The 24,353-nt window shown below is 39.3% G+C and overlaps 1 protein-coding gene across 3 annotated transcripts; it reads left to right on the top strand.

Moving 5' to 3' along the window:
- Positions 1-5: 5 nt before the first annotated feature.
- On the top strand, positions 6-23,215 carry LOC131697734 (histone-lysine N-methyltransferase SETD5-like). Of its 3 annotated transcripts, none has more exons than XM_058988807.1 (23): positions 6-139; positions 2,110-2,215; positions 2,506-2,714; positions 2,910-2,968; positions 3,387-3,574; positions 4,242-4,280; positions 4,702-4,944; positions 5,568-5,716; positions 5,942-6,059; positions 6,250-6,359; positions 7,225-7,498; positions 7,872-7,946; positions 8,539-8,793; positions 8,955-9,275; positions 9,438-9,683; positions 10,153-10,279; positions 10,373-10,611; positions 13,763-13,819; positions 15,904-16,407; positions 19,163-19,470; positions 20,299-20,435; positions 20,615-20,724; positions 20,937-23,215. In XM_058988807.1, exons 1-23 carry the CDS (start codon positions 69-71, stop codon positions 21,636-21,638), a joined length of 4,647 nt encoding a protein of 1,548 aa, XP_058844790.1. In that variant the 5' UTR covers positions 6-68; the 3' UTR covers positions 21,639-23,215. The 3 variants fall into 3 exon arrangements, with proteins under 3 accessions (XP_058844790.1, XP_058844789.1, XP_058844791.1); XM_058988806.1 differs by having other exon boundaries at positions 3,387-3,589; XM_058988808.1 differs by lacking the exon at positions 13,763-13,819 and having other exon boundaries at positions 3,387-3,589.
- The last annotated feature ends 1,138 nt before the right edge of the window (positions 23,216-24,353 follow it).

Raw genomic sequence — 24,353 nt, 5'->3', positions numbered from 1 at the left:
CCCCCCCCCCCCCCCCCCCCCCCCCCCCCCCTTCCCCTTCCCTCCCTCTCACCACGGTGCTGGACGTCATGAGCATAGTAATCCCTCTGGGAGTCACCACACCAGATACATCATACTCAGACATGGCTGCTGGATCAGAGTGAGTATTGTGCATTGAAAGAGTAATTATTTTCATTTCCCTTTTTTGTGATGTTTGCCATCATCTAACATGGCGACCCTCACATTGTTACACTTTTGACTACTGGACTGGAGTTTAAGATTATTATATGTGGCGACCATGCCTTGTTCCTACATGTGCATTTCTTTAGAGTTCTATACAGGAGAAATGCTCATATTGTTAAGAGTATCCGAATGTAAGGAGGTGTGTATATCACACTGTAGCAGTTGACCTGAAGTTACCTTTTAATACAATAAAGGTAGAATTTACGGTAGATTTGCAACAGGCAAACATCTGAAAGCATGATACCAAGAAAAAGTCCTGGTGTAATTAGTAGTTTCACTGAATAACAAGTTCTGTTAGTTCCTTGTGCCCAGAATCTTACTGGTTTTAACCCAACTTCTGTTTCATGCGTGACAATATTGCACAACATTGTTAAATGAGGTGGATGTTGGTCTTTTAGAATGACCTATCCTGTATCTTTAAGTGACACATATTCTATGTAACTTATTTGACAATAGTAAGAGTGCTTTATCCGTAGTTTAAGAAGATGTTTGAGTAAACATTTGGGAACTACTGTTCAAGTAATAAGGGCTCTTCAAAACTTTTTCCCATTGAGGGTCCAGGACTCTCAACTAAAATAGGAAATGTTGGGTGTCCTAATAAAGTACAGTCTTAATGTTATGGTTTTTTTTTTGTTGTTGTTTTTTTTCTGTCTAAAAGACCAAAACGTTGAATAGAATCCACAAAAGCAAAATTCCATAAAGATCAAAGGACAACCAACCATTCTACTCAACCAGACATCCCCCACTGCTCTCACTATTAAAGGAGACCAAATGCTCCAGAACCTTAAAGCATTTCAATATTTAGGAACGTTTGTTGTAAAATAACTTGAATTCTGATTTTTGAATATGACCGCTATTTTTTCTGCTTTAATCGTGAAATATCCAAAATGCCAGTGTCAGACGGAGAGATGCGGGTCCCGCAAACCTGAGAGTCCCGACAAACCATGCGTACTTAAAGAACGGGGGTACCCGTGTCCCTTGAGTCTTAAAGTGGAGTTCTTGGGTTAGCATGAACCCTAATGTGTTTTTTCTGTCTGTTTTCAGTTTGTAAATATTCAGTAATCACTGCACTATAGTGTACAGTAAAACACCTTGAAGCTAAGAACCATTAAACCAAGTTGTATAAATAGATCTTGTCACCTTGCAGTATGAAATTGTTGATTCCAAAGATTCTACCTGCAGGCTGCAATAAGAGTGTTAACAATCATCTGTATAGATATAAAGAGGGTGATTCTCAAATTCACATTTCTGATCTATAAACACTTGCTTGAGCTTTCAAAATCTGGCTTTGTTTTCTACAGTTTGACACACATCTAGTAATCCTTGCTTATGGACATTTGTTTTGGTCATTTCCTGCATCAGATTATAAAACCCATTTCCTGCTGACCCTCAGTCCCAACTTGGGTTTTCTAAATCTGTTTTGAAATAACTTGCAAGCGCTCTGTGTTGGGCTTCTACAGTATCTACAACAAACGGCTTTAGCAACCGACCGAACTTCAAGAGTATAAAAGAAAAATATCCATTTCCTGCATTTTTTCAATGTTCAATATTGTGTCAACGTGTCAATATTGACTGATAGGTCAATTTTATTACTTTTGGTTCATTTGCCTTACTGTTTCTGAAGCAGTTTTGTTTTGTTGTTTTCAGTTGTAAAACTGATTTGGTTTAAAAATTGTCTGCCACTGCCATCTTGTGGAATGTTTTAGTACTTAAAGAATGATATGAACTAAATAGACCTGTTGAGGGTATTATATTTATTTATTTTTACCCTAAAGACTAGGTACATTCTTAATACACCACATTGTATTTTCTATTTAAGGATTTTAAATTGATATCATACTGTTACGGAAAAGGGATGTAGCAAAATGTATCTGGTTTGTTTCACAGCCCCGAGTCGGTGGAAGCAAGCCCCGCCGTCAATGAGAAGAATAACTATTCCAATCCCAGCTGTGGGACCGCTCAGAATCATGGGTACCGAGGATTACCCTACGCAGTGAGTAAAACCCTTCATCCTTATGAGATTACAAACCAAATCTTAGGCAAGGATACAATTAATTCCTCTTCATTATCAACCCTCGGCCAGAGGAGCTAGTAATTTGGAATGACATAAAGAATTATTCGCCGACTTCCCTTTCTGCTTTGTATTTGAGGCTCTGTGAGTATTGCAGGCTTAATAGTCATGAGTTTTTTCTTCTGTAAAGCACCTGCCCCCTCTCCTGTGCAATCTGTTGAAGTTAATAAGGTGTATCTCAAGTGTACTCATGCATTATTCTGTGTCTCCAGGATCACAACTATGGCGCCCCCCCTCCCCCCACTCCGCCAACGTCCCCATCCACACAGACCATCATCCCGCGTGTGGAGCTTAACGGGGTGCACTCGCAGTACGTGGACAATTCGGCTGACAGTGACAGCTCCTCTGACGAGAATGGTTGCAGGTGGTGTCACTGCAGCCTGACACAGGACGGCTTTGTCATTAAATGTGAAAACTGCAGGTAGGTGCCGCTGTCTCTCTCTCAGCTAGACTGCCACCGCTGGCCATATCAATGCTAAAGATCTTTTTCACATATCCATATTACTTCATGTTTACAAACAGTTTAATCAGAGATACAATTCGCTTTACGTTATGCGCCCACAAAAAAAAATGCAACCATGCCAACCAACTCAGCCCTTTCTTTTGCTCATTTTAGGGGTTTAGACAGGCGGAAAGGGATCGGAGTCCAGCGAAGAAAACAAGAAAATGTGTCTGGTAAGATAGCTCTGGGGATTTACAGCTTGTTACCATCACCCTTGAATTCAAAGGAAGTGTACAAACAATAGTATTTTTAAAGGTCTGTCTGGAATTGTGATAATTCTATGATGTATTATGCTTGTTATACAATTCAAAGCACTACATAAAATGTTATGCCTGCATTGATTGACTGGACCCCTATCAAAGCTCCAAGTTTTATTACTGTTGTATCCCATTCTTAAACTCTGTTAACTGTGTAATAAAAAGAATGGTGGCAGTTACTTGCTGGAGGCAAGTCTAACCGGTACTGTTAGAAAATCACAAGATTTGGGCAGTTGGGGACTTAACTACCAATAAATGACCTCAAAAAATAAGCATGAAGTTACACCAGAGTTTGGTCTGAAGGTTTAAGTCTGAGTGCCATTTGTTTTGCCAGGCGGTGAGAGTAGCGCCACAGAGAGTGGGGATGAGGAGGTGACCCCGCCAGCGGTGTCCTACACTGCCACGCAACACACTCCTACCAGCATCACTCTCACCGTCAACCGCGTCAAGAGATCCAAAACCAAAAAGAGGAAGAAAAGCACGGAGAAAACCCGCAGCGCCCCAAAAGCAAAGAAAATCAAGGTATCGGCACCTCCGGTCAGTCAATTCATCATTTTCATTATACAGGATTATATGAGCCAGTGGATAACACCAAAGCAAAGTATGGGAAATATGTCCATCAGTTCTCTGTCAATTTTAGTTCATGATTGTATGTATTTTAGAATGATCCAATAACATGGTTTCTTCTGTTAACTTTTCTCAAATATCCTATTTGCATTTTATAAACATGGAAAAACACACATATATGGAGGGTGTGGTTTGTAAAAAGGATTGTCAGTCATGGAAAGAAAAAAATGAAAATGTATGAATCTGCTTATAAGACAATGTGTTTTTGTACTATCATAACTTAGTGTTGTGGTATACTAATGGAAATTTATAAATGTACAGTCGCAGGCAAAAGTATTGACACTATTTTTTACGTTTTATACAAAAGCCCTTCAGCTGTGTAGAAAGAAAAGTAAACACAGTGCAGTCAACTTGTTATTTTTCAAGCATTCCTGAAACGTCTTGTATTTGCACACATCTTCAGCTATGGGGGTGCAGCTGTACCTTCTATAGGGGCGTTGTGTAATATGTGAAACCAAAGGAGCCATTGCATTTTCACAGAAATTGTTAAGCTCATGTGCATTTGTGTGATTTTATACATTTCACAAAAAGTAAATATGATTAATTTTATTCTCATTCTTAGGCTTTCCGAGAAGGTTCTAGGAAATCAATGCGAATGAAGGTATGTAAAGACACCAGGAGAGGAGGGGAGTAGATGTTGTAGCCCTCAAAGGCAACTGTAATACGGGGGTGACGCAGAATGCAACAAAACCCTCAAGTGTGAAATCTGACTAAACTAGACAATCAGTTTCGAAACAAACAGTAAGACACTAAGAAGCTGCTTTTGTTTTTGATTTAGTGTTTCAGATTGTAGATTACAAAGAAATGGGGACTGTGATATTGGATATTAAACAAGTCTGTGTAGTTTTAAATAAAGTTATTTGGGTAGATGTGTTCCTTACAATGTTGGCTGCTAAGTCTGGGATAGATTAATCTTTAAGTCAGAAGTAAACATTTAGGTCATGTCTTAAATGAGTTTGTCTTGGTTTTAATATATATTTGTGCTTAATGGATTTTTTAACCCTACTAATTCTCATGATTAGAATTCAACGACGGAGGCTAACACCCTGGATGAGAACACGACAGAGGGCTGGGAGAACCGGATCCGGCTCTGGACAGATCAGTATGAAGAAGCTTTCTCTAACCAGTACAGCGCGGACATTCAGAACTTACTGGAGCTGCAGCGCATCACCAACAAGGACTCTGTGGGGAAAAACGCAACAATGGACACCATCAGCAAAACTGAGTTAGCCTGTAACAACACAGTCATCGGCTCTCAGATGCAGGTAAGCTGGAAGTTTGACAAAACAGCTCCGCTTTTAAAATGCTCCAGCCACAGAACGTTTTTGTGAATTCTGTTTGGTAATAGTGGGCCCCATAAGTCAGACTAACCTATTGGAGCAGGACCTACTGTTTCCTCTTCACTCAGTATTTAAATTGTTATAGCAGGAAAGTAGGAAGTTCCCTTTGTAGCTTCATATAGCTAAACTGAGATGCAGCATAGTGCCAGCTAAATGATAATTGCGTCGGAGCAAAGACGCAAATACTAGAAGAATCTTAAATTCAGCGATTCAAATGTTTTATCAATGTCTTCAGTCACTTTTTGTTATCATTAAGGCCCACTGCACTTAATAACTTTTGGAGTAAGTAAAGATGTTGAACAAACAGACAGTTCATCTTCTGGGTTCTGAGCGCTTCATCTTTTTCATAATTACAGTCAGCACCGCTTTATCGGGAGAAGGAAAAATATCCCGAATAAGCGGCTGTCCCAATTAAACAAGAGGCAGTTGAGACAACCTTAGTCACACTTCTTTGTTTCTTAATGAAAAGAAAAATAATGAAACCACATCACAGTATGATTAATGTTAAATTTTGGGATCAGTGGAATGGTTTCCTTGTTTGCCCACAGCTCCAGCTTGGGAGGGTAACGCGAGTGCAGAAACACAGGAAGATACTTCGAGCCGCGCGGGATCTGGTGCCGAATACCCTGATCATAGAGTACCGAGGGAAGGTCATGCTGAAGCAGCAGTTTGAAGTCAATGGGCAGTTCTTTAAAAAGTAAGACATCCAAAGCTATGTGTGTGTGAAGCAGAGTGGGACGGGGGGGGCATTGTCTGTACTAGTATAGGCTCCACCTTGCTCCTAGCGGGCAAGAATAGCCCTGTTTTTTTTTTTTTTTTATTTTTTTACAGGCTTTTAATTGGCTAAATTATAATTATCCAGTGGTGGCTTTTGGCATTAAGTAATATGCATTATTTTGTGTGTCTTTTTTATTTTTTTTAGACCATACCCATTTGTACTGTTTTACTCCAAGTTTAATGAGGTTGAGATGTGTGTGGATGCACGGACATTTGGAAATGATGCACGGTTCATCAGAAGGTCCTGCACACCCAATGCTGAGGTAGGAACAGAACAGCCTGAGGATTTCTTCATTAAACAATCCAACCTAATTAATGATATGGCTGTTGGAGGCATTGGAGCTGAGATTCTGGGTTTCAAAAATCTCCATTCCAAAAGTGGCTTCTGAATTTGCTCTGCCTATTGCCGCCGCTATTAATTATTTTTCTAAAGTTTCTTATTTCTCTGTTAAGGTTCGGCACGTGATTGCTGATGGGATGATCCACTTGTGTATCTATGGCAACACTCGCATCACAAAGGATACCGAAGTAACCATTGGCTTTGACTACGAATTCAACAACTGGTGAGTAATTTAGTAAAAAATAAATAACTACTAAAAACGGACCAATATAAAAGGATAATCCAAGATATAAATGTGACTAGATTTATTTATTTCTTTATTTATTTTAGTCAGGAAAACTATTCTATTCTCATTTTAAACAGTTACCAATGATTTCATTTAATTTTGCTCCGCTCTCCAAATGAAGAACAATGAAAGCTTTGAATGCACAAAATCTGGTAACCGGAACCTAGCAAATGATTAATGCTTTCTTTGGTTCCTATTAAGGTTAATCACCAAAGGTAGGGCAACTGTAGGGAAATCGTGGAAATGTTCAGTGTTTGCTCTTAACCCAGTGACTTCTTATAGTGTGAATCAAGATGTGATTTGTTAAGCAGGTCGGTTTCCTTAAATATGCAATGTGGATATTACTGTTTAATCCATCAGGGCCTTGCTTGCTAACATTTCTTTTGGTCATGCATAAAATGTTCTACACAGAAACCACAAGTATGAATCCATTAGCACCGAAGACATTTGTTGGACAAAATTTCAATCATTTAAATTTTGCCTATAAATAAGCTTCCAAAAGTAGAAGTTTAAAGGAAAAATGTCATACTTCAATATCAAGGATTATATTACATCATATGTTTGTGATCTTACATTTTAATTAAAATAAGTTCATACAAAAAGGTACAGAATTTCTCAGAAGGTTTTGGGAGAGTTGCTGTTTTAAAAAAAAAAAAAAAAAAAAAAAAAATAGGCTATGACTTTGTTATGCCTTTTGCAGATAAATCTTAGTTTAGTGACCAAAATGTTAGGTATAAACCTTTGCTCTAATTTTAGCTCCCATTCAAACTGTCCTTCCTGTCTCGCTCTCTTTTTCTGACAGCAATTACAAAGTGGACTGCGCTTGTCATAAAGGGAACCAGAACTGCCCGGTGCAGAAGCACAACCTGAGCCCTATGGAGCCACTGCCACCTCCTCCTCCCCCTCCCACACCCCCACAGGTGGGAGCAATGACCAGACGCAGTAAAGCCAGGCGGAAAGAGCTGGAGGTGGGCAACCAGGACAACGTGTCAGATGAGAACAGCAACCAGCAGTCTGAGGACCTGAATGATTCCAAAGAGTTCCAGGGACTTGGAGCTGCGGGCAGTGACGCAGAGGTATGTTTCATTCAATTCATTCACCTCCTTGCATGCTGATCGGTCATTCAAACCGTAAAGCTCAAGTCCCATAGACACAGCCATTTTCTTGCTTTTTATAGAACCTCATGTTTATCAACTCCCCATGTCCTGAACAGCTGTCTTTAGACAAAACTCCTACTAAAGGCAACTGCACTGTACATGTTATCAATTGTATTCCATTTGTATGTAGAGATTGTAAATTTTCATTTTATATATATCAGGCTCTACATCCTTGATGGTTGTTTTAAAAGACAAATGTTTTGGCTAATGCTTTCATCAGTTAACATATGAAAACGTTATCCAAAACATGAGAGAATACAGTAAATCACTTTTTTTCCTTTACTAATTTTAGGAGGGAGATGATAGGTTGAAGCTAGAAGATAATGAAGAAATTGAAAATGACGAGAATGCAATCCTAAATAAACAGGTGAAACTACAAATTGTTAATAATACTGTAATTACTGTTAGGATGAGTCCTAACTCCTCCTGTTCTCAGTTGGAAGTTTTGAGACCAGGCATGATTTAAAGTCTTTGACCAGTGCATGCTAATGCTGATTAGTGTTGAATCCTGTGGGAATATGTAAATAGTTCCCATTTACTAGATTTCATATTGCAGGCAGTAATCTTGGGTTGTCCTCATGTGTCAGCAGGAGATTAAGTTAGTCAGAACCAATAAAGCATTAGCATACACTGTCGCTTTGGATAAAAGTGTCTGCTAAATGACTAAATTATAATAAAGTGAGAACGAGACTGATTTGAGTAAACTGCCAACTTAAAACTTCCTATGTAAAAGCAAGCAACCTCAACATTTAAATCCTCAAGTTTATGAAAATAAATAAGCAGTAATGTTTTTCAATAGCATAGTACTTGCTTTTCATGCAAGGTAGAGCCGGGTGTATGTCAGGGGTGTTGCAATTGCATAGATCCAGGCTTAATCTGACCAGTACAAATGTCTTTTTTTGTAGGATTTTTCCAACCTTTTCAGACATTTTTAAATAATGAGTTGTATTTTTGTTTAGTCACGGGATGATCGGAAAGCTGAAGCCATCATGCATGTGTTTGAGAACTTGGAAAAAAGGAAAAGGAGGAATATCCAGAGCCAGGAGAGGAGCTGTAGCACTTCAGGGGCAGCTTCCAGTCCAGCAACACCCACGGCACAGGAGCCTAAACTAGATACCACCGAGACTGAGGATCCCAATCTTGCCTCAGCAGTGACGCAGACTCCCCAAAACACCGGGGTGGGGGTCAGTACCCGCCGATCCGCTCAGAGCACAGTGAGTACCCAGTTCTTTATATCCTGTTATACTTTTCATTTTGCATTGAAATATACATTTTGCCCCTAATTCCTGTCATCCCAGAGAAGATTATTTAAGGTCCTCAAATGTTTTCTTCAAGTCCCTAATGGCTTTTCCTGTGTTGCCACCCCACATCCCAGGATTTGCCAGTGGTGGAGAAGCCACCTGCTAAGCCTGCTCCTGCCAGGTCTTCCAAGCCACGGCCAAAGAGCCGCCTCTCCCGATACCGCTCCAGCTCCTCACAGCGAGCACGGCGACAGCGGCAGGCAATGGCTCAGCAGGCAGCAGAGCAGGGGCAGGTAGCCATGGAAGAGGGGATACCAGGGGTCTGTGGTGCTGAGCAAGGGAGCACAGAAGGGGGACTGGCCAGTGGACTTCCCCTTGATGTAGATGGAGCAGCTGGGACTGCTGCTGGATCCCTGGGTAACCGAGCAAACCTCCGATACCCCAGGACTAAAACGGTAAAAGACGAGCTTGTGCACGCTGCCTTCTAAAACTGTTATACTGTGTCTGTCTTGTGTGCATGCTAGCTAAACTACTTCTATGCATTTCTTTTTTATTTGTATTATTTATTGAACCAGGAGTATACCCATTTTTAATGGAGAATAACGTGTGCTTTTCAGTACCTGGTGACGGAGTGGTTGAACGATAAGGTTGCTGAGAAGCCCGAATCCCCGATCGACTGGCCACTAAGAATAACCACGGACCCCACAGTGCTGGCCACTACCCTGAACATGCTTCCCGGTCTCAGCCACTCACCTCTCATCTGCACAGCCCCCAAACACTACATCCGATTCGGCTCCCCCTTCACACCCGAGAGACGCAGACGCCCTGTCATCCTCGATGGAACCTACGGCTCCTGTAAAAAGGTGAGGCCTCACAAAATATTTGTGAAATTTCAAGAATTCCACTGAACATGGAGGTGCTTGTCAGAGCAGGCCTCTATGTAGTTGGTATTTTCATACAAGTTTGACTGTACGTTGTATAAAGACATACATGTAGTGTAGTAAAGGATGGTAGCCGCATCACACAGTGGCTTATAAAAAAAATGAACAGAATAAAAGGTGGAAAAACATTGAGAGGTTGTTAGGCCTTCTGTAATCTAACCACCCACATATACACATTTTCTTTTTGTCAAATTATTCTTGTTACCTATTGGTTACTTTTTTACATTTTTGGAATTATTTTCTTTTCATTCAACCCTTAAGTAAGCTTGTGCCACACATTTATATAAAATGCATACAGTGAAGGTTTCATCAGATGCAGGATTTACACAGGAGACAAATGCATTTTGCTGTCTTCATGAGTGATTCCTGATGACCACAATTCTTTCTGTAGCGTTGGATGAAGCAAGCATTGGACGAAGGCATGTCAGCCAAGACCGGGGATAGTGGAACGGAGTCTCAGTCATCACACCAAAGTCACAGCTGCAGCAGCACCTCAAACCCCAGCCCCTGTAACACAGGTAACCCTCTCGCCACACCCTCAATTTGATGAAATGCCCCTAATCACCCTAGAGACAAAACTCTCAAACTCCTCCCGTTTTCTCCCTTTGCAGAGTTAACAGCGCCCCTTAAGAAACGGAAATCATATGTGCCGGAGGGAAGCACCTCGGAGCTGCTGCGACCGCTCTCCCCCATCACCCCCCCTCCACCCTCGTCAGATACTATGAGCCCCCTGTTGGCAGCTTCTTGCGCCCTTCTCCTGGGAGGGGAAGAGGACAAGCACAATGGATACATGTACTCTCCCCTTCACTCCCTTGCTGCTAGTCGCTGTAACACCCCGCTACAGTTTGAGGTGAATACTGGTGGAAAAAATATGTTTAGGAGACAGGTAGTATTTATTTTTCACAGATGAAAAATACAATTAAAATACATTTGTCCTGCATAGCGGAGTTTAGATATTAGAAGTTGGTTATAAAACAATTGACATCTGTTAAACTTTTATTTTTGGGGTGAATTAGTGTTTGGCTTTAAATCCAAACCCAACTAGTTGTTCTTTATTTCCCAATGTTAGACAAAAATGAACCACTCTGAAGCCATAAACACAAGATATTATATATTTTTACAAAACTACAAAATATTTAATTTGTTGTAGTCGCTTGTAAAACTTGTTTGTGTCGCTAATATTGATAAATACAATTGTATGTAACTTGGGAATGTCAAACTCAAGGTGAAGCATCACTTAACTTCACTCAAGTAGGAGCCTTGCTCCAGTGGAATAAACCCACTCTGCCTATGGAACGTTGTTCAGTTCTACCCTGGGTTAACTGAACTCAAGCAAATAGAACTAGCTTTAATCAGATATTGCAGTAAAATAGATATACTTACCCCAATCCTTTTGTCTGTCATATCTATCATGTTTAAAACTGACTAGGGAGGTAATTTACTTTTATTATGTTACAGAATTAAACAAATGACAGAATATTAACTAGAGGAGAGAGAATAGGAAAAACAAATAGTTTGTATTATTTTAGCAGTCACAATATATTAAATAGAAAACAATACCATTTTAAATATTTGCATTTATTTTGTAATTAGTTATTTAACAAAAGAATGGTGTTAATATCTATTTAATGCTTTGCTTGGTAGAATTCAGGTATACCCTAAGTTAGACATTCCTTTCAACCAGTTTCAATGCACAAAGAAATATAAGTGGTTTTCTCCAGTGTTTTGTTGAAGGTTGATGTTTTGAAAATCTTTTGCACTAATCAGATTTATTTTTCCTTTCGTATACCATTCTTAGGTACTGAATACCTCAAGCAGCACCAGTAGCCACTGGCAAAATCTCATTTCTTTTTATCTTTCTTTTTTATTGTTAAAGACTTGTCTTTCTTTACAGGCGGAAGACCTATTCTGTGAAAGATGCAGTATTACTCTCCACAATCAGTCCTGGTTTATTAATGAACTGGATAGTAATTTTGTTTTTTGGGGGAAAAAATAATTCTGTGTGTCTACTTTCATTGGGCTTTAGATCTGTTTGAAAGGGTATATAACAGTAGTAGCATCAGGAAGTGCATTTAGAAAATAAAGAACTGCATTAAAGTCTTGCTGAACACCTTGTAGGGTTTTAAACCTGACGCGTTACTTTACCGAGTTTCTTGCTTTTTGTACGTATTCCCCACAACATCCTTTTCAACACCATTGCGATTTGTTTTGAAATTTTTAATAACATGTCCCTGGTCGTAAATTACAGTTATTTTTTAGTTTCACATTGGTTATGCATCGGGTCTTCCTGCCAAAATGTGTTCTGAATCACAACATCTGAGAATGGAATCCAACCTGTCCAGTCAGAAACATTTCATTGGTTCCTGACAATTGTCACAAAGTTCAGCATTTCGATTGCTTCATTTCTTTGTTATCCTGAATATGCATGACAAGCCCTGTGTAATCCCAACATCTGCTTTACAGACCCCTGCCCAGTTAGTGAAGATGCAAGCTGTACATGGGGCTGAACTTTGTGAGAGGAGTAGGGAACCAATGAAACGTTCCTGATTCAACCTCCCGATTTGTTGTGAATTCAAAAGACATTTGGACAGGAAGGCCCAATGCATAACTGATGTGATACGGAAAGAACTAGTCAAACCGCATTTATAACAGCAATATGTTAATAAAAATATCAGTGTCAATATGAAATATGTTACAGGAATACATACATACATCAAAGCAGAATGTTGGGGAAAGTAATGTGTTGTGTTTTAAACCCAGTAGCCTTCTCAGTAACACTTTAGGGAAATATCTACTTAACATGAAATTTAGTGTAAAATGGCCAACCTTAGACATTAGTACATTTCAACACATCCTGCTTCATTTTGCTTTTTTTTTCTTCTTTTTTCCACCATTTTTTGGTTTTGTTTTAGCATCATACTTTTTCTTGTAGTTGCTCTCTTCAGAATATTTAACTTCTATTCTGAGTTAACACACCGTATCATTTAAACGACTTATTTTGCAGTTCAAGTCAACTGAATCTCATATGCCCCCTCTCAATCTGTTGTGTGGGAAGTGATTTCTTTAAAATGTATTTTACTGTAATGTTTAATTACCAGAGCTACACTAGTTATGTTTCTCAGTCCTACATTTCTGCTGATTTTTATCACTTTAAAAATATACAGTTAAGTTGATAACATAAGTTGTTTATTAAAACAAATTGAGCCTGTAAAATCTTATTTAGAAAACTATATAATATATTTATAGTTGTATCTTCATTTCTTGAAGATACAACTTATGCAACCAAGTCTGTGCCACATTTTCTTTCACATGTGCCCACTTGATTTTTTTTCGTATTTAACTAGTCTTTGAATTCTCTTTTTATTAAGCTTCCCACAGCAGATTGCAGTGAGGTCTTATTTCTGATCACTGACTCATACCATTGTTAATGTGCTGTTGCTTTAGAGACTGATTGGGGGGGGGGGGGGGGGGAAGAGCGGCCTTTAGTTTGGCATTGTTAATTTTATTTTTTTAATATTCGCCTAACATTATGCCACAGCTTTTTACTATTTGGATTGTAAATTATTTGGTGTATGATCTGTTTCCAACCTTTTTTGTTAATTTGCAATTACAGTACTGCATATATTGTAATTACTTTATTGGAAAGTATTCAAAGCAGGTTGTGATGGATGAACCACAAGGCTGTACTTGTGAATTTGGTGTTTACTAATAGTAATGATGCAGTTTGCTGCTATATATGGGGAATACCCTTAAAGGGATGCTCCCTCCTCACTTTTTCAGTTTGAAGTAAAAACAGAATATACATACCTGTTCCATCTTTCCCCCCTCAACCCGTTTGTGTTAATCATGCACTACATTCATTTATATTGAGCGGTTTCTAACCAAGTCTTTTTTTCATTTCATACTTTTTAAAAGCTGTGGCAATTCTCTATGCTTTTTTTATTTTATTTTGCAACCTGACTTTAAGTAGAAAAATAACAAGATGCTTTTCCCTTCTCTAGAACATATCCTCCCCTGAGAGTTCCCCTGCGCATAGGCCCGAGTCCCTGTCACCAGAGGTAGTTATCACAGTCTCTCGCTTAGAATAGCAGGATAAAACATGGAGATAGGTCTGGGAGGGGGACATTCTGGAATTGTTGTGCAACCTTTAGTGCATGGGATTCATTATCACTATGATCGGGATAATGGGTGAATTGTGCATGATAAATTCACGTACCCTTGCAACAAACAAGTGACGTGGGGAAGTGGACCAGTTCAAGCCTGTAAGTTACAGGGGCAGAGGAAAATCAATAGAAAATGTTCTGTGTTTCATACACATTCTGTTAAGTGTTCTATTAAATGAGTAGAGAACAGCAGCGTGTAAAACTGTCAAGGAATAGTACATATAGGTAGATCCTATTGATCTGCAGGAAAACTGAAAAGGTTACATTAAGATCATTAGATCTTAAATAGATCTACATATTTTCCTTTTACTTACCCAGACATGGACTTAACAGCAGTCCATAGGCTGAGTGGGTTTATACCACTGGGAGCAACTGTTTACTTCAAACTGGTTAACTGGTCTTTGTACAATGGCAAATTTGTAGGGACGGCCTGCCTCCAGGTCTGTACTGGTTTTAGACCCACAAATGTGAACTCCTATTGGAGAAGAGGCCTTAATCTGCTGCCATCCACACACCAGTGATGGCTCCTGGGTTCTTTAAAACCCAGCCTTGATCAAGAAACAGTACTAATACTCTGACTACTGTTTTGTTTCTCTGCTGTTCTCCCTCATTCTCAGATCTATTTAATCTGTTTGCACTGGTCAAACAGATTTTTATGTTCCCCTTAAAACTTTCATGAGTTTCAACGCACAGTGCTTGCATAGGAGAATAGTTGGTAATTCTGTAGTCACCTACAAAGCGCCACACTCCCAGTCCACAGTACATAAGACCACAGCAACGTTAGGTCTGTTCTTCAAACACCAGTTCTGGTTCATGTAAATTCAGTTTTCATGAACTGTTTTTTAGACCAGTGTCGTCTTGCTTTTAATGTTCACCACCCTTGCTTCTTAAAAGCATTACATGTCAACAAATGGGGATTAATTCCCAATAAAGGTAAAATCCTGAGACACTTCTGTTACAATAATGCAATATACCACAGGGCAGCACTCTTTAATCCTTTTTGTGGAAATACCACCAGGTTTATTAAAACAGCAGTGCAAAAATAATCTAAGCGGACAAACAAAAGTAACACAGCCTGTCATCCCGCCTCCTTTGCTTGTGTTCTAAAGAAGTAAATATGTTTGACCACTTGTATCAAAGCACTGTAGGTGACAAAGAAAATGATTTGATGTAAAGTTGAAAGGATTGCTTGCCTTCTGTTGGGATCTGGGTGGCGATTGTAGGTGATGTCATCAGTTTTCACCTGCATGGACTTGGAAGAGGGGTGGTAAAAAGTCATACACCTGGTTATGTGACTGGAAAGAACACAAGTCACAGACTGTGGCAATTTGTCTCTAGTTTTTAGTTATTGGACCAGTACTATGAAGGAATTTTGCATACCAGCCTGCCTTATTTATTTATTCTTTTAGCTCTTTCCCTTGTTTTGACAGGCCTCCCAGCATTATGGTTTGATAAGTCTGAAGCAGCTAACTGCACAGAAACACACACTTTTTTAGAAGTGTAAGAATGTTGCAGCCATCTGAAAATCTTTGTAGACATGTCTAATCTCTGCTGTAGAAATATTTCACACGCGCATATATATATATATATATATATATATATATATATATATATATATATTATATATATATATATATATATAATATATTATATATATATATATATATATATATAATATATTAGTGTGTGTTGAACAGCAGCAAAAAAAAAAAACTTAAATGTTTAAAATTACAGCTGTGAGCTGCTCAGGTTCCATCTGTGTTCCGATGGTTATTTGTAGGTTTGTCAGTCATCATAGATTGATGTAATGTCAAAAGGCCACAGACAACAAGGAAAAGAGCTTTAATAAATACAAATAGAAAAAGCTGTTGGCCAGCTGCCTCTCTCGAAACATAAACCGAAATCTCTAAATGTTAGAAAAGAGTTTGAAAAATCTCAAGAGTTGTAAACTTTTTCTTTTTCCCTTGTATATTTTGCAGCCTTGTCTCCGAACAGATTTTGACCAACCCCAGACAACTTATCCTGATCTGTCTGTTCCCTCTGGCATGACGAGCCCTGTCCTGTCTGCGACAGGATCTTCTGAGGATTTTGTTTCTGTACAGACACCCCTTGTTGCTGGGGTGCCATTCAGCAGTACAACTGATGCAGTCTTCAGTGGGAGGAGCCTGGAGTGCCAGGCCCAGGCTAAGGAGCAGGCATTCAGGACAGAGTTTAATCTCATCTACGCCTGCTCCCCTTTGAACGCTAACTTGCTAGCATCCGGGAACCTTGCAGAGGGAATGGGGCGAGGGTCTGCTGTTGGCAGCGACAGGAGAACATCCCTGTCAGAAGGGGGGTTCTCCCCTGGAGAAGCCTTTTTTGGTCGACAGTGTCAGGGACTCCTGAACGAGCCTGCCCAGGGTGCAATGTCCCCCTATGGAGATAGACAGTATGTTTACTCCGAGAGCGGAACACCACCCCATAACCCACCACAGAAAAAGAAGGCAAGTCTTATGATGCATTTATTTTATTAAAGATACGTTTGGTTTCTGTTGAGTACCTGTCCCAATGTTGTAATGCTTCCTCAGGCAAACCTCTTACTGTAACTTGCTTTATGTCTCTCCTGAAGGACAGCATCTTTTACACAGCTATGGTGGTCCATACATGACCCCAGATTTCAACTAACATTCAGTAACCTGTTTAAGGCATTTCTTAGGTTTGGTGCTGGTAACCAGACATTTTGATAAGTACTGCAAGTCCTTGTGCATCGTGACAGGGTTTTAAGAGCTAAATGTCCTTTGTTGAGGAGTAGCTGAGCATGAGGGTGCAAGATTTAAAAAGGCGGCTTGGGGACAAGGCACGTGTGTCAAGAGCGGCTTTGGATTCCAGTTGGACTGTCTTACCAGTGCAGAGCGATGCATTCTGGTACCAGACTGTAAATTCAGGACTCACGTTAACAGATTGAGGGAGGCAATACAAACTGACTGCTGTGTGGCTTTTAAACTGTGGCTTGCCAGCAGCACATGCAATAAAAAGGAGACTGAGTGAGTATAATTTGCAAAAACTAAATGAGAAAAAAAGCCAGTCTAAAAATAAGTATTGTTGAAAACGAAATTTTAAACTAAAATATTCAGCTCATCCTATTAGTGATACACCATAATACAAGCCTTTGCATTTATGTTGTATCTGTTGTTTTTTTTAGTAATATTTTTTAGTGTCATCAACTTTTTAGGTGACTTAATCAATTGATAATGAAGACAAATACAACTTGGACTTTATCCCCTTTCACACATAACTAGGTATTATATCAGCACACTCCGAATGATACATCCTTTAATAGTCTTTCAGTGTCAAGTTTTCAAAAAAATAGATTTAACTATTGCCCTCGCATCCTTACACCACTAGGCAGTCTCTCTCTCTCTCTTTCTCTCTTTCTCTCTCAAAGATTTTTAAATCGACTTGATTTAAATCGGCCAACCCTGCTTTAGAACAAAAGTTCTGCATTACTGCCTTTTAGTGGATAAAGGTCACCTTTTAAGTACACAACTGATTGCGAAGTAAATTGACATTTGACTATAAAAAAAGTATACCATTATAAACTGTCAATAGATCTGTGCAAAAATCTCATACAGCATTGTAGTAAATGGATCTTCAGTAAAGCAAAGTATGAATCCCGATCCAGAGTTAAATTTGACTTGTTAATGTAGGATACCAGTAACTAAACTAAACACTTTTTTTTTTTTTTTCATCCCAATTAACAGCTCCACCAGCATGTTTCAGTACTAATGTAAACTAGAGTCGGGGGCCCACAGGTGGGGTTTTGTTCTGCTAGAATTACGTAACCTTTTTCCACTTTAGACTAAACAATTTTAAGATTAACATGTCTGAAACCAGATCCTGTACCACACCTTTTAAATAACTTGCGACAGAGCTTGAAAGCATTCATCAAGGTGGGGATTTATTATTTGGCAATAATGATTTGCCACCCTTGCAGGGTCATTTTTTATAGGCACAGGGCCAGCCTACATACTTTTAGTCTGTTGACAGGGAAACCAGGTGCTTCAGGCTGAGAAACCAGTAAATTACTTTTAAATTAGGCATGCCATTTAAAAATATTATTAGAATTATTTGTTTTTATAAAGGTAGCCATAAAGCATAACCTGCAAAAACGTCTTAATTCTGAAGTGCTCAGTTGGGGAAATTCTACTGTCATTCTTCAATTCTCATAAATTAGGCTGGTAATTATAGGTTTGCTCAGTGCTACTGTGAGCTATCAGCATTCATGTGTACTGAAAATAAAGTATGCTGATCTGCCATATTTATAATTGTCAACAAGACATGAGCATTTCCATTTATTATCCCCTGACAATGAATATAGTGGGGGCGCCTGTCAATCAGTACATGACACTTGTATTTTTATGTCGAGAACCAGTTGTGTTGAAACCTGGCAATAATGTTCAAGTCAGAATCTGACTTGAATGTTATAGTACATACTGTGGATGAAGGCCATTGTGGTGGTCTGCTTTTAGCACTGATGGATCTTATTTTTGGAGTTTACAGCATGGTGCTGACATACTGATTTTATTTCCAGACAAGAAATTCTGTAATGCGGTTATCATTGGAATTTCTCCAGGTTGTCTGTAAAACAGGGAGTTCCCTCTTCCTGTTAATATGGGACTTGAGGAATAGATTGATATGCAAACAGCCCTGTGAAGTCGACAGAGGCACATGGGCATTCCTCAGGAAATACCTGGGCGCGTCTTGTTAGTTTAAAAAGACCTGTGTGTGTGTGGCATAAAAACATAGGATTAAAACAAACCTTTTAGAGAACATACGTTCTGTATTTTGTGGATTAAGGACTTTTTATTCACATCTGTAGCAAGTCTGCACATCTGTTTAGTTTAAAGTTAGACATCCAGACCTCATTCTGAGGCTACTTAGAAGGAATAATAGACAGAAATTAAATAAGTCCCCCCTCTTTTAAAACTCTTGAAACGGAACATTGCATTTTTGTTCACAGCATTTCCGATTTTTCCATATTGTTTGTTCCTAGCAAAGGGGTCGAAACTGCTCACAAGTAGAGTATAATTAAGAATTGAAAACTGTCTCCTATAGTCTCCCCTCATTTGTCCGTCAAAGGCAAATGTGTACAAAACACAAATTGACCCTCGGATGGGATCTTGTGCAGCGTACAATCAAACTTTCACCCTGTTCTAAGAACCTAGATTAACACAGTGCTCCACCACTTTCTGTTTTCAGGTCTCTCTGTTGGAATACAGAAAGCGGAAGCAAGGAACGAAGGAGAGCTTCCCAGGCGAGCCAGGTAAATCGGTGGGCACGCCAACCAGGTCCAGCAGCAGCTGCAGCAGCAACGCAGAGTCCCCTCATGTCACACGCACCACGCTGCGGCACCCCACCTCCCCACAGAGTGGCTTCTCCTCCCCGGTACACCCCTCCATCCCTCAGATAGAGGAGGTCAGCCCCCCAGAGCCCTGCACCAGCCGACACTTTGGAGCCTCAGCAGCTGGCTCCCACAGCAAACCTCAGGACACCATCAGCAGCCGCTGGTGAGAAAGCACACCTAACCATCTTGCAAATTAGGGTTTTCATTTCATCTGCTTTAAACATTGTAGTGTGTTATCAGAAGTGAAATCTGTTCGAGAAGAACTCACAAGCCACATTTGAAGTTCTCATTACATTACATTGTCATTTGAATTCTATGCTGAAATATATAAAACTGCAAAAATAATCCTATATTAGATATTAAAACCATAAAATACCAAGCGTTTCAGACGACTGTAAATGGCACACCTTTTGGTCTTGGGGTTTATGAAGTCTCTGAAACATCTTGCTTTTTTATTATTCTCTTACAACAGACTCCAAGCCATCATTTCAGACAATTTTAATATACAGTAAGGTATTTCACTTACATGTGTAAAACCGTTTAACATTAGTGTTACATACCCTAATACCCATATGGTTAGACTGTTTTATTTATTTTTTTATTTAAATTGTAATTTAGAAAATACAAAATGCAGGAATTCTGTAAATAGATCTGTTATGAAAATGAAGTGAATCGGTTTTCCAGTTGCTTTCTAATCCGATTTTCTAGAGTTATCCATGTGAGAACATATTGAATGGTAGCACCAAATTGCCTCTGCAGTATAAAACTATTCAAAGAAATGCAGGGGGGAAGGTGGGGCTACTGAAGCTTCTAAATTCTTTGTTGGTGTGCAGATTTGTCTGAAAGTATGGATGTGTGTGTGTGTAATATATATTACTTTACTGAAAATATTTCCTCAACTAAATCTAAGCTATTTTAGTATTGGTGACTTGTGTGATCAGACAAGGGGGTGTAAGTGCATGCCCTTTACTGAATGATCATCTCTCCCCAGGATGGTGCCCACATCAGTTGAGAGACTACGAGAGGGTCAGGGGGTGCTGGAGAGAGTCTTGCGGGGGGGCATGAAGATGGAGCGTGTGCTGAAGAGAGTGGAGTCCACTTCAGGAGAGTCCAGGGAGAGAGACTCGGGTACTGTATAGCGTAACGGCTTATGTTTCCACATGGTGGTTTGCATTTGGCAGTGACATTTCAGTTCAGCAAAACCCTTATTGTTTTTCTGTCATCCAAATGTGTTGAAAGTAGAAAGTGCTAAACATACCTAGCACAATATTAAACTTGATCTTGCTTGATTGTACTCTGTTTTTCAGATTTCACAGAGGGGGAAAGTTTAGAAATGCAAGCCATTTCTTGTTCTAGAGGCTCACCTATACACAGCCCCCAAAGATACAGCCACAGTCCCTCCCAATACAATCACCAGGTGAGAGGCTGCTGCCACCATTCCTAATCATCCTCAGCGATTATGACATGTCTGACTCTGTCTGCATTCTACTGAAGCATTAATTTAATCTGAATGGTACATACAGGATATGTAAGTTCTTAAAAGCATTTAGCTGTTTCCGCAGAAGCAAAATATGTTTGTCTCTTTCTGAAAATCAATCCCTTTTCCCCCCCTCTTTTTTCTGTCTATAGCTGCAGCCAGTTCATTCTGAAGGACACCAACCAGAACCTCAGACTTTACTACAGGAGAGCATGTCTCCATTTAGAGGCCACGGCAGCACATATAGCTATTCAACACCATCACCTGGACATGGCTACAGGCCCACAACACACACAATGAGCCACGGGGCAACCCAGAGCCAGCTAGATCCCTCACTTCAGCCTGTATCCTACTCCAGCCCTGTCCATTATTCTTCCTCCTCCTCCTCCTCCTCCTCATCTTCCTTGGACTCCTCTATGGTGCCTATTGGCGGGAACATCAGACACTATGGAAGCAGTCAACAGCATTCTGGAAGCAGCATACATTTGTATAGTGGCAGCCATCTAAAGACAAGCCTGCTTTCTAGCCAGTCCATGGCGGTATCTGCTGCCTGCTCGCTTACACCGGGCAACCACAAAACTGTAACAACAGACTCAAGCGTGGTTCTTCCAGCCACCAGTGCTGCTTCGGTTAATGCCACCTCAGCTTCACAGAGCTCCAGACTGTCACAATCTGACTTACGAACCTTAAGCCCAGTCAGCCCTGGACAAACTGTCCTGCAGTCTGGAACCAGACTATTAGCAGCAGCAGCAGCCAACTCACAGCACTACCAACATCGGGGAACAGCATTGAGCCAGTACCAGCATCCACAGATACAAGGATCCGGAGTACGGACACAATCGGGAACCTATTAGATTAAAATAGACATAACCTGTGGGATGTATGGACCAAACAGTCATTTGGGATTGGATTTCCACCAGGGCCTGTTTTTATATAGACTTTTGCTTTACCAAAGGCATAATAAGTAATGAACAGGCCTTGGTTTTAATTACAGTACGACCAACAACAAAAAAAAGACTGTATAGAATTTCAAATACCCCGCCCTGTTCACCTTTAACTCAGATTGACAGATAATGTGCAAATAAGAGAAATAGAAAACAAAATAATGCATGTACCTGTTGTTTAGGTACATAAGAAAAAACAAACAGAAGCAGAAATAATTTGGTTAGACGTCTTATTTGGTTTAACCAAAACATTAGTCAGTGGTGCAGTAAAAAAAAAAAAAAGTTTATATATAGGTGGATAATGTAAAAAAAGAACTAACAAAAAAAGCAGAAACAAATCTATTTGTAGCATCAGGTATTAATGCACGGGAATTCAATGGAGCGAGAAGAGTAACTCGTATAGACGATCATTCCAGATGATTGCCAGCTATTTTTTTTTTTTTTTTTCCACACACGAGTATACTGTAATATTCTGGAGTTAGACTATTTTTTTATTTATCTAATTTTAATTTCAGTTATAACCGTTCTAGACTAGCTATAAAGTACTTGACCCATACAGATATTATAATCCACAGTGCTGCAGTGACCTTTTTATATTTTCCACACATTCACACTGCGAGTTCCTCAATCTCCTTTGTTGTTCATGAGGAATTTGGAAATGTTTTTTGTTTTTTTAGTGACTGTTACAAACTTTCAGTATAACTGAGTGGGGGAGAGATGGCTTTCTAAAGGTGGTCATGCTCTTTTTGAAACCTGTAAAATTGTAAGTTGTTGGAATTTAAGATCATGGGTTTTTTCTCTTTTTTTCTCCTCCATTCTGTACACAGTTAATTGTAAAAGCAGATAGTTCATTTGGGTTAAATCTCCAGTGTCCCTTTGAGATGCTGTCTCATTAACTGATTTAAACAGACCAATAAATAAATAAACAAAATTGTGTATAGAGCCTTCACAAAATGTTCCACCTTTGCATCCACCGTACCGGAAAAACATTACAATAAATCCCATTTTATGATCTTGATGTGCTGGTATTTGATGTTTAACTCCTCCCACCAGTGTAGATGGCATAACAATTAACACTATCACCTTTTCCAGCTCTGCACTTTCACCACAACCCTTTGAATGAAAAATTAAATATTAAGACTGACCAGAATCTTCTGAAACGCCAAATATCTGCACCTTTTTTTATTTTATTTTTTTGTATCTGAATGTATATACGCATGTGTGCATAAATCGAGTTTACTGTATATCCCATCAGGGTTTCCTATTTCATTCTGAATGTTCGGAATTCATGAACGTGAAATGCGTTTAGACAGACTCAATCTTGCACACTGATTTCCCTGCTTATTGGTGAACCTACCAGCAGCATTTTGAAAGGAGATACTGCATTTTTAAGTCAATGGTGTTTTTACACAGAGTTGTAACAATTTAGATTTTCCAAAAATAAGATGTCATTTTTGATAATAAAATACTCCTGTTGATAATCAAAACATTCAGAAATGCAAATTTTGGAATTTTGTCTTCAAGTAAAAAAAAAATATATATATATATCTTCTTCCAGTGGAGAAAAACACACATACACTCACTTTTGGTTTCAGGTGTTAGTAAATATTAAGAGAGAATATCCGTGGTAATGTACAAAATGTGTTTCACGACTTTGTGCAAGAAATTACTTCCTGGGTATGTCTTTCCAAAGTTATTACACACAAATATATGAAACATGTAAATGATTGTGCTTTTTGCAAATGGATCTGTGCCATGCTGGTTGATGAACTGTTCAGCATTCCCTATTACAAGGTACTTTGTAACTAAATGCTAAACCAATGGGCTATTCTGGAAATGGTATTAAGTGCAGCTCAGCAATGTCTGAGGTAACATGACAAAATAGCAAGTTGCTTTTCTTTTAAAATTGTAGACCTTCCAATGTTTGAAAAGCAGACTGGTTGGTACATCATCTGTGTGTTTGAGAGCTGGGCCTGCAGCTACTACCGTGTTTTATAGCTTTTTTATATCTTTTAATTTCTCTTGCTTTTTACAACTTATTTTTTATTTTTATATAGCTTGTCACTTTTCCTTATCACTTCAGAAACCTAAATGTTTCATTTACCAAAAGTGGTGCAGCGCTTCCCTCTTTCCTTGCTGGTTGATTAGTCAATTTCATGATTGCTCTGTAATGTACCATTGGAATGGTTAAACAGACCTTGTTAGTTACTTTTTTCAATACCACATTTTTGGCTGCTTTGGCTTTTCTTCAGCGTTAGCCCAGGCTTTAATAAATGCTGCTTGTGTTCTGTGTAAGCTTGCATCTGGATCACCAAAGAGCAATGGCTGAAGAGTTGGATTTCATTGCATGCGAGATCTGCTGGGTGCAAACACTTAGTCAAGGATGTTTACATAAATTTGCTTGTATGTGTCCTGTGGATTTTACACCACCCATTATCACAAGGCCTTTTTTTACTACAACAGTGAAAGAGCACTTCTCACACATTTGAGAACCACTGCTGTGGAGCTGCTGGAATAAGGAAAATCGAATTCCAAACAATCACTAATAATCTGTGGGAAAGAAAAAATGCATGGGTTGTCGCCAGCAATCTGCTGCTTCTTGGAGCCCCACAGCAATCCTGCAAT

This window comes from Acipenser ruthenus, chromosome 16, assembly GCF_902713425.1.
Source record: "Acipenser ruthenus chromosome 16, fAciRut3.2 maternal haplotype, whole genome shotgun sequence".
Taxonomy (NCBI): Eukaryota; Metazoa; Chordata; class Actinopteri; order Acipenseriformes; family Acipenseridae; genus Acipenser; species Acipenser ruthenus.
This window is presented reverse-complemented; position numbering and strand designations above follow the sequence as displayed.

What these genes read in the sequence shown, in the direction of transcription:
- LOC131697734 (XM_058988806.1), top strand. Translation starts at nt 69, where the DNA reads ATGAGCATAGTAATCCCTCTGGGAGTCACCACACCAGATACATCATAC. An exon ending in CTGCGGGCAGTGACGCAGAG is followed by an intron (nt 7,499 to 7,871) that starts GTATGTTTCATT and finishes TACTAATTTTAG; the next exon opens with GAGGGAGATGATAGGTTGAA. An exon ending in GTCCAGGGAGAGAGACTCGG is followed by an intron (nt 20,436 to 20,614) that starts GTACTGTATAGC and finishes TCTGTTTTTCAG; the next exon opens with ATTTCACAGAGGGGGAAAGT.